Here is a 16795-nt window from a genome sequence, read left to right as displayed (position 1 = left end):
ACACGCCCCTGTATGTGTAGGCACACCCCCACTGCAATATGGCCACTATCCAATGATGATGCATCTATGCCACGTCCCAGTTCCTGGGACAAACCAGTTAGGGAGTATGCAATAGTCTTTGTTGGACAATAAATAGAGACAACCATTTGCAATAATGTATTTCTGCAAAATACGAATGAAGGGCATTCAATACAGTGCAACATGCAATATCTGGCTGCATACATCACCCCATAGTATGTTAGACAATCCTCACCCCTTATATACCATCAGCAGTAACCGCTATTATTAAGCATTTTAATTTGTGTTTGTATGAGTAACAAACTGCAGATTGTGGAACAATTTGTGTGCAGTAAGATCTGTAGTGTGTGTGTGTGTGTGTGTGTGTGTGTGTGTGTGTGTCCTTTCAGATGTGCAGAAACACAATTTTAACACAGATTTTTATATTTAATTTTTTTAATGAAAGTTAATTTCTTTGTTTCCGAATGACCCTGAACTCACAGTATCAAAAGCATTACATTTTGGTTGTGGCATTTCATAAATTTAACTGTATGTACAAAAGTTTCAATTGAGCTGCTTGAGAATGTTAATATAAAAAAAAAAAACACAATTGTCTACCTCATCACTCCCATAACGTGGGAGCAGCCATTTTGCAATGTGAGCAGATATTCCTGATAATGCAGACAATTTACCAGGAGCTGGTACCTTGTGCCTCTGTGGAGGTCACTAGTCCATACTGAATTGATTAAATCAATATTGGTTCAGCCCATACAAAATGGCTGCCTTCACTTTTTCTAGGCAACCGGTACATTATAAAGCACATTACTTCATAATACTAAGTTTCATATGTTATTGCACATAGTTTTACACAGACCCAGACATATTTCATTTGTTTTTCTCTTTGAAATATGCGACAGCTGAATTTGAAGAGAAAAAAAATGATGGCACGAGACAATACATGGCTTGTGTACACAGTTTTTGCGGACCACAGACATTTTATAATTGTTCCACACTAAGAACAAGGATCCATTTACATCATACTGTAAAAACAGGACACTTCAAGGAGATGCAATTTGGTCTTAATGTGATTTTTCAAGCATATAAGACAAAAAGGAAATGTATTAAAGCATGTCCGTTTCTAGCATATAACGGAGGGGCCGGATCGTATGCATGTTACCTGTAGAAAGCAGCGATGGGGATGGGATTTCCTCCTTTATGTAGTACAAATGGCTCTTTGGTTTGCACCAATAATGAAATACCTATATAGTGGCTCCTAAATGCATTGGGAGACACTAAGGGGTGGGTGAGGTGGGGAGTATCCAGTTGCCCGGAGTAGTAATTATATCGCTCAAAGCTATCCTATTAGCCCCAATGCGGCGGTGGGCTCTCCCCCCTACCCACCCCATTTTCCGCTTAGTACATCCCGCCCATGGTGCGGTAGTGGTCAGGTACTCCAAAACGGAGAGCCTACAAATTCTTTTATTCCCACCATTATTTTCATTACAAATTGCCACATGTTCTGGGTTACTCCTCCTTCAGCAGTTTACCAGCAACCTGAGGCTCTGAACAGAAAAGGGTCTTCAATAAATACAACGTAGAGAACTTCATGTAGGCTGTGGCCCAGTGGTAGAGTGATGGGATAAACGAGGAATCAGTCAGACTGAATGAGCGGATGGGGTTCTCTTACATACGCACACTTGTGATAAGTGACGCATGTAGTGTCTCCTACAACAGGCTATGGGACAAACAGTGAGGCACGAGTTACCCCACACCCCCTTAAGGAGAGATGTATCAAACCTGAGAGAGAGATATAGTGGACAAGCTGCCCATAACAACCAATTACCTTCGAGAAAGATAAAGTGGACAAGCTAGCCCAAAACAAGCAATTACCTTCGAGCTATCATTTACCAAGCACAGTCTACACTAGGGGTGTGCAACCTTGTGGAACTCTAGTTGCTGTGGAACTACAAATCACAGAATGCCATGCCACAGTTTTAGCATGCCCTAAGAGCAAATCTATGACACGTCATGTTGGGATGTGTAGTGCCACAGATTGCCTACACTAATTGTCTATAAAATTATTGTTTGCAATGGTTGATGTCTCCACTTTCTTCATACATATCTCCCTTCAAGTTTTAGCCGTATTGTGTAAAGTGTAATGCTTTGTGAATAGGGGATGAACACTCAGTACACAATGACGCTCCTCATACATGGATCTGTAGTAGTGGTTAGACACTGATCTGTAGCATTTGCTTGGCACTGCTGAGGGGTTATGTAATATTGGCACTTATTATTCTAAAATACTTATTCTTGTACAGATAGTCAGATCATGAATGCTTAGTGCAGGAATATCCCCATAGAATATGTCCAAACAGTACTGTGAACCTCAAATGCTCTGCAATCACAAACATATATAGGGACGTTTACAAATACTCTGCTGCAAAGAGCTTTACATTCTGGGACAGTATATTCAGTGGGGAACTCAGGTGTCAGACAGCTGACCATCAGAGAGAGCAGGGTACAATACAAATACACATATTCTCTATAGCTTTGTAGATGTACACTTTCAACCGTACTATGAATCCAAAGAATTCTGAATGGGGAATATTAAGCACCAATGCTGTAGTTGCATTTTTCAGAATTCCAAAAATGAACATTACTAGTGATTTGAAAAACCTCTGCAACTGAATGTCAGAATGTTATACAGTTAACAGATAACTCTTCAATGCTGCACAGTCTCCATAGCTGATGGGGATGCAGTCAGTTTACCTCCAATCAAAATCCCGACGTTCAAAATCCCGACACCAATTGACCGATGGTCAAAATCACGACATGGACAAAATACCGACATTTAAAATACCGACAAGGTCAAAATACCGACATGTAAAATGCCGACAGGTCAAAATACCGACATGAGTTTTTCATGATTTTTTTCATTGAAACCGACTTGTTCATACTTTACCATCCCAGTGGACCTGGAGGGGGAATATAGTAGTGTGCTGAGCGTAGCGAGGCACCGTGCCCGAAGCATGGCAAGCGCAGCGAGTCATGCGAGGGGACGCGGTACACTTTATATGGTGTCCATGTTGACTTATGTCGACATACACACAAAAAACAACAAGAAAACGTGTGTCGGCATTTTGACCTGTCGGCATTTTACATGTCGGTATTTTGACCTTGTCGGTATTTTAAATGTCGGTATTTTGTCCATGTCGGTATTTTGACCTTGTCGGGATTTTGACCATCGGTCAATTGGTGTCGGGATTTTGAACGTCGGGATTTTGATTGGAGGTATTTCATACCGATCCCAGCTGATGTGTGTATATGTTTTACTAGGTTCAAGTCTATACATGTTTTGGCTTAACTCTTCCCTATACTACCACAGCACAATTAGGAGGACTATATGTCACCAGTGAGTGTCCAGACTTTTCCACTAGCGTAGCACGAGTCGCAGCCGTGTCGCCTGACACGGCTGCGACCCGTGTTACAGCCCCCTGCAGACAGCTCTCACCAACCCGGCAATTGCCGGGTTGGTGACGTGCTAGTGACGCGGCAGGGGCGGATCTGGGAGATCACATGATCTCCCAGCGCCGCCCTACCTATGCACTGTGAACGCTAGACAGCTAGCCGGGTTGAACATGTGTTCAACCCGGCTAGCTACCAGGGTAGGATTCCCGGATCATTTGAGTCGGGAATTTGCCGGGGGACCCGTTTCCACTAGGGAAAAACACGGGTAAATGCGCACCCCCGCACATTTACCCGTGTTTAAAAAAGATAGTGGAAAAGGGGTATTACATGGCACCGACAGTACAGAAGCAACCAATCAGATTTACTTTTGTTTGCAAGTCTGAGCCGCACTAGGTTGAAAAAAGCATGGAGTGTAGTCTATGCTATCTTCATTGTTGACGGCAGTATTTTATGGGTTTGAACCAATATTTACAAAAATGGAGCCTATTAACTAATTGTATCCCTCTTGCTTCTGTATGGTCACCAGTTCCTATGTAAATGGTAGCTGCATGCTTGGTTTAGGCTACAAGATATCAGACACCCCTGTAAGTAGACAGTTGGTGCACATTAAAAGCCAAATTCCCTCTGTGCATCCCTAGTTTTGCATAACCTGACAAGGAAATATATGGCACCCCTTTTTGACATTATCAATGCATATTCAGTGCGTATTCATCACTAATAGAGGAGTCTACAAATCTAACCAATGCTTAGACGCCTTTAGAAAGGTACCTTCAAATGGTTGCATCCAAATACTTCTTATTGTAAATGCAGTGGTTTCTCTCCATACGTAGTAATATTATTATTTCAATACGCATCTACACATTCATATGCACCACATAAAGAACCACGGCAAAACACCGGCAGAGAAATTCCAGTTAGCAGACCTCTGTCTAGAGAAGTTCTAGATCTGTCTGCGAGCAGTGGCTTCAAAAGGACAAAATAAATCTGAAAAATCTCCAAGAAAGAAGTCTGTGAATCAATACAAACACACAAATGGAGAACACATTGTTGGCTTAATGATATGCAGGAGGGGGATAAAAATATAGAAAAAAAAATAAGTTTTAAAGTGACTTTTCAGAAGGTGTAGGACCAGAAACCTTGGGCAAATATTATATGCCGGTCTATAGGTTTGCACTTCATTTTCCTTGTGCTGTGCACTACAATCACGTCTTTAGGTTCCACGTTTCTGCATCACTAGCAACCTTTCCACCAAAGGCAATAAGATGCCGGAGAGGCGGTATGGCAGAGATATTAATCCGTGCAAGCTTTGGGCTGTGTAAACAGGTCAATCCCTTTTTCTAAAAAGTCTAAAAAGTTTAAAGGGACAATCCATCCTTGCTGGTTAAAGCAAACATATGAGGTTCTTCCCCTCTTCTATTTCCTCCTGCACTTTGTCACTAGAGGTGGCGATCTCGGCCTGTGCGGAGAAGACGGCACAGATGAAGGTGAGGACGGTGCCTCCGATGGCTGTATAGAAAGCCCAACCCAGGGAACACTCTCCAAGCTTGTACGCAGAGGCATAATGTCCACAGTATGTCAGGACCTTCTGGGATCCCCATCCAGCAGGGTAAAGAATTAAGCCGAGTATAAGAAAAAGACCTAAAAAAAAAAAAAAGAGAAAATAAATTAAGAAGACTGTACCACCATAAACATTGTAAGGATATTATAGAGACACTTTCCATTCTGTGTAACCTGTTGGAACTGCTGGTCTGCCAATGTTTTCTAAAGACCTGTGGGCCTTATTCAGGTTTGTTAGCAAACCACAAGGGACAGATGTATTAAGCCTGGAGAAGGGATAAAGAAGTGATAAGTGGAAGGTGATAATGCACCAGCCAATCAGCTCCTGTCATTTTTCAAATCCATAATGATTGGCTGGTACGTTATCACCTTCCACTTATCACTGCTTTTTTATTACTATCATCATCATCCTCTTTTATTTATACGGTGCCACAAGGGGTCTGCAGCCCCCATTACACAGTACATAATCAAATGAGCAAACAAGAAAACAGCACTTACAGTTCAAGACAATATAGGACAGGTATGAAAAACCCGGGTGTTAGGTGCTATCAAAGAGAGTATGGAGTATAAGACAGTGTAAGTAAGAAAAGGAAAGGCACATGAGGAAAGAAGCCCCTGCTCTTGCGAGCTTACAATCTAAAAGGTGAAGGGCTGACAGACTGGGGTGACACAGAAGGGGTATCACTTCTTTATCCCTTCTCCAGGTTAATACATCTGCCCCCCAAAAAGCACACTAATGGACAAAACCATGTTGCACTGCAGGGGGGCAGATGTAACATGTGCAGAGAGAGTTAGATTTGGGTGGGGTGTGTTCAAACCAATATCTAAATTGCAGGTTAAAAATTAAGCACAGTGTTTACCCTGCACAGAAACAATATAACCCACCCAAATCTAACTCTCTCTGCACATGTTATATCTTCCCCACATGCAGTGCCGCATGGTTCTGCCCATTAGTGTGCTTTTTTGATTTGCTAACAAACCTGAATAACCCCCCATGACTGCAATAGTACTGGCTGCACAATAAAGTAATTGATAGTACAGGATCCAGTGGTCAGGATATAGATGCCAGAATCCCGACAGCCAACAATGCGGACAGTCGGAATCCCGGATAACAGGGGCTATTCCCACTCGTGGGTGTCCATGACATCCATAGAGTGGGAATATAACCTGTGGCCACTGAGCCCGCAGCATGGCGAACCCGCAAGGGGCTTGATAGCGCTAGCCTCGCTGCCGGCATTCTGGCGTCGGTATGCTGACTGCTGGGATCCCATACCCAACGCGATAGAACAAACGTGTTCATTAGTTTGTGATAAATGACAAAGTTCATTAATGCTTTCTGCACAAAAACTATAATAACTAGAACATTCAATGTACATTTGGTCTATTGATAACACAGAGCTGTAACTTTTTGTTAGTTTGTTCAGAGGCTTTTATAAAGTAATAAGACGTTTGCAGGAATTTCTGATGATAGGTTCCGGATGTTTTACACCCATTGGGCTTTAGGTAAGTTTCCTGACATCTCACTTTTACGGACAATCTTAGTGGGGGGTGGGATGGAGACCAACAAGTCAGCTGTCACGCTGACACATACTTGGCTTCCCTCCGTGTAATGTACTTTGCTGTTACTATGACTCTGCTATAGTGTCCGCCATGTAGTGTGGGATGCGTGTTTCTGCGTGGCGGAGGATGTGGTATATTATGAAAATATTTGAAAGAACATACAAACAAAACACAATCTGACATCGGATGGAAGCCACATGGCACATTTGTATTCCTTAAGACCTCAGACATATTTGAGCCTTAAAAAAATAACATTAAAAAATCTGATTTTGTAGCCTTCTATGTACAGCCAATACTGTAGATTCCTCTACTAGAAGCATATCCACTACTCTTTCAGTAAAGACGTTCCTCAAATTTTCCTAACCTCTATGATTTTGCCCTCCTATACCCTTGTATACATTGCCATGTTTCCCATTTCTGCCCCAGGCTATGGTACGTAGAGATGTTAGTCTCATCCAGTAACGTTTCTGATCTAGAAATACACTGCTCAAAAAAATAAAGGGAACACTTAAACAACACAATGCAACTCCAAGTCAATCACACTTCTGTGAAATCAAACTGTCCACTTAGGAAGCAACACTGATTAACAATCAATTTCACATGCTGTTGTGCAAATGGAATAGACAACAGGTGGAAATTATAGGCAATTAGCAAGACACCCCCAATAAAGGAGTTGTTCTGCAGGTGGTGGCCAAAGACCACTTCTCAGCTCCTATGCTTTCTGGCTGATGTTTTGGTCACTTTTGAAAGCTGGCGGTGCTTTCACTCTAGTGGTAGCATGAGATGGAGTCTACAACCCACACAAGTGGCTCAGGTAGTGCAACTCATCCAGGATGGCACATCAGTGCGAGCTGTGGCAAGAAGGTTTGCTGTGTCTGTCAGCGTAGTGTCCAGAGCATGGAGGAGCTACCAGGAGACAGGCCAGTACATCAGGAGACGTGGAGGAGGCCGTAGGAGGGCAGCAACCCAGCAGCAGGACCGCTGCCTCCGCCTTTGTGCAAGGAGGAACAGGAGGAGCACTGCCAGAGCCCTGCAAAATGATCTCCAGCAGGCCCGACGTCCACAGGTGGGGGTTGTGCTTACAGCCCAATGTTTGGCATTTGCCAGAGAACACCAAGATTGGCAAATTCGCCACTGGCTCCCTGTGCTCTTCACAGATGAAAGCAGGTTCTCACTGAACACATGTGACAGACGTGACAGAGTCTGGAGACGCCAAGGAGAACGTTCTGCTGCCTGCAACATCCTCCAGCATGACCGGTTTGGCAGTGGGTCAGTAATGGTGTGGGGTGGCATTTCTTTGGGGGGCCGCACAGCCCTCCATGTGCTCGCCAGAGGTAGCCTGACTGCCATTAGGTACCGAGATGAGATCCTCAGACCCCTTGTGAGACCATATGCTGGTGCGGTTGGCCCTGGGTTCCCCCTAATGCAAGACAATGATAGACTTCATGTGGCTGGAGTGTGTCAGCAGTTCCTGCAAGACGAAGGCATTGATGCTATGGACTGGCCCGCCCGTTCCCCAGTCCTGAATCCAATTGAGCACATCTGGGACATCTTGTCTCTCTCCATCCATTGTACCACAGACTGTCCAGGAGTTGGCGGATGCTTTAGTCCAGGTCTGGGAGGAGATCCCTCAGGAGACCATCCGCCACCTCATCAGGAGCATGCCCAGGCGTTGTAGGGAGGTCATACGGGCACGTGGAGGCCACACACTACTGAGCCTCATTTTGACTTGTTTTAAGGACATTACATCAAAGTTGGATCAACCTGTAGTGTGTTTTTCCACTTTAATTTTGAGTGTGACTCCAAATCCAGACCTCCATGGGTTAATATATTTGATTTCCATTGATAATTTTTTGTGTGATTTTGTTGTCAGCACATTCAACTATGTAAAGAACAAAGTATTTAATAAGAATATTTCATTCATTTAGATCTAGGATGTGTTGTTTAAGTGTTCCCTTTATTTTTTTGAGCAGTGTATAAAACTGATCTGTGAGCTGCATGGTGTATAGAGGAATATGTATTTATATAGCAGCCAGAGTGATATGGTCCCAAATGTGCTCTACATAGAATTGCCTAAAGTCATGGACTAGCAGTATGGAAAGGAAACGGTAGGTGGCGCCATTGCACTGTGATGTCTTAAAAATGGCCAGACCTGTATCAGTTGTAATTGGACATCTCATGAGTCCATTTGAACACCGGCTAGGCTGCTCATGGCAAGGCGACTTGAATTATCGGAGTCAGAATGGGGCATGGTACTGGGTGCCCGGCGGATGGGACATTCCTCTTCCGAAGTTGTGCAGGCATTCAACATTCCTCGGTCTATGGTGTCACGTGTGTACCAGGAATACCTCATGGAAGGCATTACCACTCTAATGTGGACAGCGCAGTGGTGCTTAATGATCATGGCCAGCGGCATCTGGGCAAAATTGTCCGTGGAAACAGACAAGTGACACTGGCTAAAGTCACATCCACATTTAATGCAGATGCATATCCAGCAGGTCAGTGTAGCGTTCATTAGCTTCCATGGGATACGGGAACAGAAGACCTACCAAAGTGCTTCTGTTAACATTACGACTCCGGACACAGCGTGTTACCTGGGATCGCAACATCGGTAGCTGGACCCTGGAGGACTGACAACATGTGGCGTGGTCCGATGAGTCACTGTTCCAGTTGTTTCGGGTTGCTGGTAGGGTACGGGTGTGGTGCAGAGCCCATTTGGATCCGGCACCCACAAATGTCAGGGAGCTGTGGGAAGCTATCCAATGGCATGACATCTTTCCAGAGGTCTTCCATCCACTTATGGAATCAATGCCACGTCGAGTTGCTGCACATCGCCAGGCTAGTGAGGGTCCTACACCATACTACGCACCTACACCATGACTTTTGGCACTTCTGTGTATAACTGAATGTAAGAGTGCAGAAACTGGTTTCATTCTAAAATCAGTTGCAATACTGTTACCTTACAAATGGGTACGCAGTAAGCTTGCATGATCAAATTACAGAAAGCACTTTTTAGAGTCTCTGAAATAAGTACATGAAACAGATCTGCTTTCCAGCTGCAAGTTACAATAGGGGGAGTGTTGTATTGGGAGATGAAGACAGAAGTAGGAGGCAAACAGACTGAGCGAGTCCCAGTGTCTGTAGGTATTATAGGAGAACTCGTGATGGCCTTGTCTAGTTCGCCCTGGACACAAATCCGTGTGACATATGCTGGGAGGACATTAGAAAAGTATATTTAAATTTAATAGAATAAATTAATGTCCAGCACTGCATTCCAGTACTCGTTATACCCTGATTCTATACAGGACCAAACAACTTAGGCTTTTATAACTGGTCATTATAAATCTGTTCCTAAATCTTATATACTCTGTTTTACCAGGAGCCCTTTCATATATAGCAGTGGTTTCCAAATGGGATGGGTATGAGCTTTCCAGCAGTAGGGTTACTTACTTATTGCCTAATAGACAATAAGGTGACATTGATTGCTACCCTTTGCGGTTATTACCTCCCTCGGTTGGAGACACTACGGAAGAGTTTATGGAATCAATGTGGTAGTCACCTACCTTTAAGGTACTTGCTGGTCAGTTGACATTCAGAATATCGGTATGTGACATGTTGACATACACAGGGATATTCAATTAGCTGCAGGGATTGCCCCGCGGTTAATTGGTGTCAAAAATCCCTGCGGCACTGGGTAAAGCTATTCAATTCCCAAGCCCAAAAACAGGGAATGCCGCGCGAAAACTTCCCTATGCATGAACCCCCGATTTTGCGGTTTTCTTGTGGACTTTACCACACAGCTCATAAAGCTGCAAAGTTCAGTTCAACATCGGGAATTCACGCATTAGGTAATCCCGCTAATTGAATAGGTTTAACGTGGCAATTAGCCATGGGGTATCCCGCTAATTGAATATCCCCCACAATGTCTATATGGTCATTATGTCAGCATTGTACATGTTGAGTCACAATGTAGACCAGGCATGTCAAACTCATAGTCATCCAGTTGTTGTGAAACTACAAGTTCCAGCATGCTTTACCAGCTGATCAGTGGAAAATATGCTGGCAAAGCATGCTGGGACTTGTAGTTTCACAACAGCTGGAGGGCCACGAGTTTGACATGCCTGATGTAGACAGTACATTTTAGTGCTAGGTTTAGGGTTAAGACTTAAATAATCAAAATAAATGTTCTGTATTGACAGTCTACTGTTAATATAACATATCCCATCCTGCTGGCCAACCCGGAGATGGTGGGAATGATACATGGACAGCATTCTATGGCTACACTTTGCTTTAATTCAGTGCTGGAATAACTGCACCAGTGCAATAAAACCCTTCATTATTGAGGTCATACTGATCTGGACAGCTGGCGCACAACATGGTGACCACCAGAAAACTCAGGCAGCATTTATACCGCTTTTACAGTAAAATGCTGGGTCACACCCGAGAGCTTATACAAACTGGATATGACCCGGCAGAGATCCCTTTCAGAGTGGCATATGGACCCGGCTATCGGTGATGTCACCACACACGTGACCAGTGCCAGAGCTTGGATATGAGATCATCTAGCGACAGTTCTCCCTATGCTGTTAGATGGACCTGGCTTACCCATTTACACTACACCGGGACCAACCCTGCAAGATAGCCGTGTTGTATTCCCGGGTCACTGGACTCGGGTTAACCCTTTTCCACTGAGCCGCTACCGGATACGGCAATAACCCAGGTTTTTAGCGGAAGTGGAAAAGGGGTATTAGACAAGACAGCTTAGAATAAACAAACTATCGTTTAGAAACCTTATTAAATCAGGGTGCTGTGCTATCTGAACCATTTCTACAAATGGGAAGACAACGCTACCTGTTTTCCATTCTTCACTTTGTTGTAATCATTTCTACCCAGCAATCTTTAATAAGATTAATTTAGTCAGATTCAATTGTTTAAAGGATGTGCAAAATTGCATTTCCCGTCACGTTAGACTCCAGAATTCCCCTCACTAAATAGATACATTGTTATTGACCAATTCAATTGATTTTTATTTCTTCATCTGATCACTTTAATATGTGCAATTCTAGTATTTGTCAATACATTAGTCCTATTTCCTCTTAGTAACATTAATGTACTCTCTCTATATTATATATATATATATATACACACACACACATATATATATCTATATCTACATATATATATATCTATATCTACACATATATATATATATATATATATATATATATATATACACACACACAAACACACATACACACACACTGAATCACACACACACACACACACACACATACACACACGACAACAGGCTACCTAATAAAACTGCAAAGAAAAAAAACTATTTAGAGCTAGCACAAATAAATGTACTGAATGTCTGTATAAAAAGCTGCCTAAGCAAATCAGTCTAGTAGGGGGGATTTGTACCAGGGTGGTCTGAACTCGGAGCTGCAAGCTAGACAGTTTTTCAGTATCGCCAATTAGCTCAACTCTGCTTACTCAATTAATTGTGTTATGCCCTGAAAGCATGACCCATTAAAAGCCCTCAAGACTAAGGCCGTGTACCACACAGAGTCCTAATGTCATCACTTCTGTGTTTATTGTGAATACTTGTACATTAAGGAACGGAGCTGACAGACAACTTTCAGTTTGGGGGTAAACACAAGGAGTGACCCCCAACTTTTCTACCATCAAACTGCAACAAAAAATGGAGCATGACAAAAAATGTAGTTAGTAAAGTCCTATACAATGTAATATTACTGACTTGGTATACAAATATACATTAATTTACACCTTAAAATCAAACAAGACATATACACCAAGATTTTGAACGAAAAATACAGACGCCGGAATCCCAACACTGCTCGGAATACAGACACCGGGATCCCAAATGAAGGACTGCCGAGACTGTAGAGAGGTAAGCCTAGGGGGGAGGTTAGGTTTAGGCTGCGGTGAGGGAGGGCTAGGGTTAGGCACAAGCGGGGAGGGTTTTTTTTGTTTTGTAAATCAGATTGGAATTCCCCTGTAAAAGTCAGGCTCCAAATCGGACCCAGCTTGTTTAAAAGTAGACACCAGAATCGATCCAACTCCCTCCATAAAATCCAAATCTGACCCCACCTCAAGGGCGTAGCTACCATAGGTGCAGGCAGTGCAGCTGCTATGGGGCCCAGAGCGGAGAGGGGCCCACCTTCCCTGTCACAGTTACATGTGTTATATACATTTTTTGTCATTGGGTGGTACGTAGGGGTCCTTTCAAACTTTTTCCTTGGGGCCTGCAATATATCTAGGTATGCCCCTGGACCTGCTCATTGTAGTGTGGTATAAAATGATCTGGAGGGCATTTTAATGTTATATATATGAACCGGGGCACTGCAAGGAGACACAATATGAATGGGGAGCACTATATATCATAATGTGAATTGGGGGTACTGTCCCATAATATTTCTGTTGCCAGCCCTGGGTACTGTGCAGCATAATGTGTACTGGCAGCTCTGAAATGTGACATAGGATGAACTTAAGCACTACCATACCTCCCAACTTTTGTGCTAAGTAACACGCACACAAGGTGCACGCCTGAATTTGGGGGCGTGTCCTCGTGGTAAGGGGGAGTGATCTTGCGGAAACCGCGGCAATCGCAAACCACGCCCCTCCATTTCCATTTTTGTCACTGTGGGGGCATGGACAGCGCTCAGTGAGTGCTGGCCATGCCCCCTGTCCCTCAGAGCAGCGAGTGATGGGGGGGGATCTTCCAACTGCAGGACAATGCGAACCACAGGTGGGACAGACCGTGAAAAATGGGACTGTCCCGCCAAAATCGGGACAGTTGGGAGGTATGCACTACTACGATTCATAAAGGAAACTAGGACACTACTATGGGGCATGACATTAAATAAGGCTCTACTATGGTTCAGAGAATGAACTAGGGCACTATTATAGGGCATACAATTAACAACTGCTGCAGAGAAGTGTCTCTCTAGAAGCACTGGGACGGGGGCCCTTCAAAATGTTGCTATGGGGCCCACAAAGTTCTGACTACGCCCCTGACCCACCTACTTCTACTCCCTCATTAAAAATTATCCGAAATCTGCTTCCACCATCCTTTGTTAAAAACCGTGGCCCTCATTCCGAGTTGTTCGCTCGCTTGCTGCTTTTAGCAGCATTGCAAACGCTAGGCCGCCGCCCTCTGGGAGTGTATCTTAGCTTAGCAGAACTGCTAACAAAAGGTTAGCAGTTCTGTTATTAAATATTTCCCTGCAGTTTCTGAGTAGCTCCAGACCTTCTCCTAGATTGCAATCACTGCAGACTGTTTGGTTCCTGGTTTGACGTCACAAACACGCCCTGCGTTTGGCCAGCCACTCCTGCGTTTTCGTCTGGCATGCCTGCGTTTTTTAGCACACTCCCGGAAAAAGCTCAGTTACCACCCAGAAACACCCACTTCCTGTCAATCACTCACCGATCAGCAGAGCGACTGAAAAGCGTTGCACAGCCCTGTGTAAAATTGCATAGTTTTGTGTGAAAGTTGATCGCAATTCTGCTAAAAACGGCAGCGAGCGAACAACTTTGAATGACCCCCCATGACCCAAAAGCTGCAACCTCCTTTTATTAAAAAAATAAATAAATCTTACCTGAAATCTGCAACCCCCTCACTTCTAAATTAAAAATCATAACCAAATTTACAACCAAACTTCCTCATTAAAAAATCAGACCTCAGATCAACTGGCTGAACCATTCAAATTACTCTCTTACCTCGCCGTATCTCCTTATAGCTTCATGCACTCTAAGTGGTGGATAGCTCCAGCCACCCACCAATCACCACTGAATAGCCTAATGCTGCATGTACGTGATAGGAGGCCAGGAGACTGGCAGAAGATGCTAATAGGAGCGGCTAGGGAGTGGCCTTTTTTTGTCTCACAGCTGCCAACCTTATGCAGTCACAGCACTCCTATGGCCACAAAGCACAAAAATGGCAAATGTCCCACTGCGCCTTTCCCTGCTAAGGAATAATGCACCACTACTGTTAATTAGGAGCAAGTAAATAGGATTTTAATACCTACCGGTAAATCCTTTTCTCTTAGTCCGAAGAGGATGCTGGGGACTCTGTAAGGACCATGGGGTATAGACGGGATCCGCAGGAGACATGGGCACACTATAAGACTTTGAATGGGTGAGAACTGGCTCCTCCCTCTATGCCCCTCCTCCAGACCTCAGTTAGAAAACTGTGCCCAGGAAGACGGACATTTAGAGGAAAGAATTTATTGTTTAAACACGGTGAGTGTCATACCAGCTCACACCACGAACATACCGCAGAAGGTGGCATTCAATAGAATACCAGCCAACGGCATGAACAATACACAGCCACAAGCTGAGAGAATATGTAACACAACCTGTGTGTCAACACAACCAATAATAAGACACCGCATGCCATGGCATGAACAATTTCAGCGACAGCCTGACAGAAAAGAAACACCACAAGAGTGTAACCATAACCAATAACTGCAGACAGTACGCACTGGGACGGGCGCCCAGCATCCTCTACGGACTAAGAGAAAAGGATTTACCGTTAGGTATTAAAATCCTATTTTCTCATACGTCCTAGAGGATGCTGGGGACTCCGTAAGGACCATGGGGTTTATACCAAAGCTCCAGACCGGGCGGGAGAGTGCGGACGACTCTGCAGCACCGATTGAGCAAACAAAAGGTCCCCATCAGCCAGGGTGTCAAACTTGTAGAGCATAACAAAAGTGTTTGAACCCGACCAAGTAGCCGCTCGGCAAAGTTGAACCGCCGAGACTCCTCGGCATCCGCCCAAAAAGAGCCCATCTTCCTAGTAGAATGGGTCTCCACTGGCTTCGGTAACGGCAATCCAGCCATAGAACGAGGACTCCGAATCGTATCACCGATCCAGCGTGTAACAGACTGCCTAGACGCAGGCGCCTCAATCATGCTGGGAGCATACCGGACAAACGGAGCCTCTGTTTTCCCAATCGGAGCCAAATTGGCGACCTAAATATTCAAATCCCTGACTACATTGAGAGACTTTGAATCAGCTAATGCCTAAGTAACCACCGGCATCAAAATAGGCTGATTTCTGCGAAACCCAGAAACCACTTTTGGCAGAACTATTATCCGAGTTCTCAATTCCTCTCTATCCACATGGAAGATCAAACAGGGCTCTTGTGAGACAAAGCCGCTACTTCCGACCCCCGCCTTGCGGACGCCGAAGCCAATAGCATGACCACTTTCCAAGAGAGAAATTTGAACACAACCTTTCACAAAGGTTCCAAACAGTGTGACACAAGCAAACGCAACACCACGTCAATGTCCCACTGTGTCAACGGGGGCACAAATGGAGGTTGGATGTGCAGTACTCCTTTCACGAAGGTCCGAACTTCCGGAACGGTTGCCAATTCTTTCTTGAAAGAAAATTTAAAAGGCCAAAACCGCACTTAAATGGAGCCTAACTTTAGGCCTGCACCCACACCAGCTTGCAAAGAATGGAGAAAAACGACCCAGCTGAAAGTCTTCCATAGTAGCCTTCTTGGATTCACACCAAGACACATATTTTCTCCAAACACGGTGGTAAGGCTTTTCCGTTACTTCTTTTCTAGCCTGAAGAAATGTGGCAATGACATCACTGGGAATACCCTTTCTGGCTAGGATATGGCGTTCCACCGCCACGCCGTCAAACGCAGCCTCGGTAAGACTTGATACACGCCCGGATCTTGCTTTAACAGTTCCTCACGTAGAGGAAGGGGCCAATGATCTTCTAGCAGTAAATCTTGAAGAACTGGATACCAAGCACTCCTTGGTTAGACCGGAACAATGAGGATCGCCTGTACCTTTGTTCTTCTTACGTTTATCACCTTCCGAAGAGTGAAAACGGAGGGAACACATAGACCGACTGAAAACACCCAAGGTGTCCTGATGACGTCCCCTGCTATAGCTTGAGTGTCCCCTGACCCGGAACAATATCCCTGAGATCTCTCGTTGAGGTGAGACGCCAACATGTCCACTCAAAGCACTCCTCAAAGACTCGTCACTTCAGTGAAAACTTCTCGATGACGACTGTATTTCTCCCGGATGGAGATCGCGTCTGCAGAGGAATCTATTTCTCCGTCGTTCACATCCGGAACGAAGACTGCTAATATAGCGTTTACCAGTCTTTCCACCCAGCAGAAAACGTTGTCGACTTCTGCCAATGTCGCTTTGCTCCTTG

General features: G+C 44.4%; 1 protein-coding gene across 6 annotated transcripts in view; it reads right to left on the bottom strand.

Annotated features, from left to right (window-relative positions):
• Positions 1 to 435: 435 nt before the first annotated feature.
• Positions 436 to 16795, bottom strand: part of LHFPL2 (LHFPL tetraspan subfamily member 2) — a 287874-nt gene continuing 271514 nt past the window's right edge. For all 6 annotated transcript variants that reach the window (XM_063963614.1, XM_063963608.1, XM_063963604.1 and 3 more), the window contains one exon: positions 436 to 5103. In XM_063963614.1, the coding sequence (XP_063819684.1) occupies positions 4847 to 5103 (257 nt within the window). In that variant the 3' untranslated portion in view covers positions 436 to 4846. The remainder of the gene's footprint in view (positions 5104 to 16795) is intronic.

This window comes from Pseudophryne corroboree, chromosome 1 (genome assembly GCF_028390025.1).
Source record: "Pseudophryne corroboree isolate aPseCor3 chromosome 1, aPseCor3.hap2, whole genome shotgun sequence".
Taxonomy (NCBI): Eukaryota; Metazoa; Chordata; class Amphibia; order Anura; family Myobatrachidae; genus Pseudophryne; species Pseudophryne corroboree.
The sequence above is the reverse complement of the archived record's forward strand: the minus strand, read 5'-3'. Positions and strand labels throughout refer to the sequence as shown.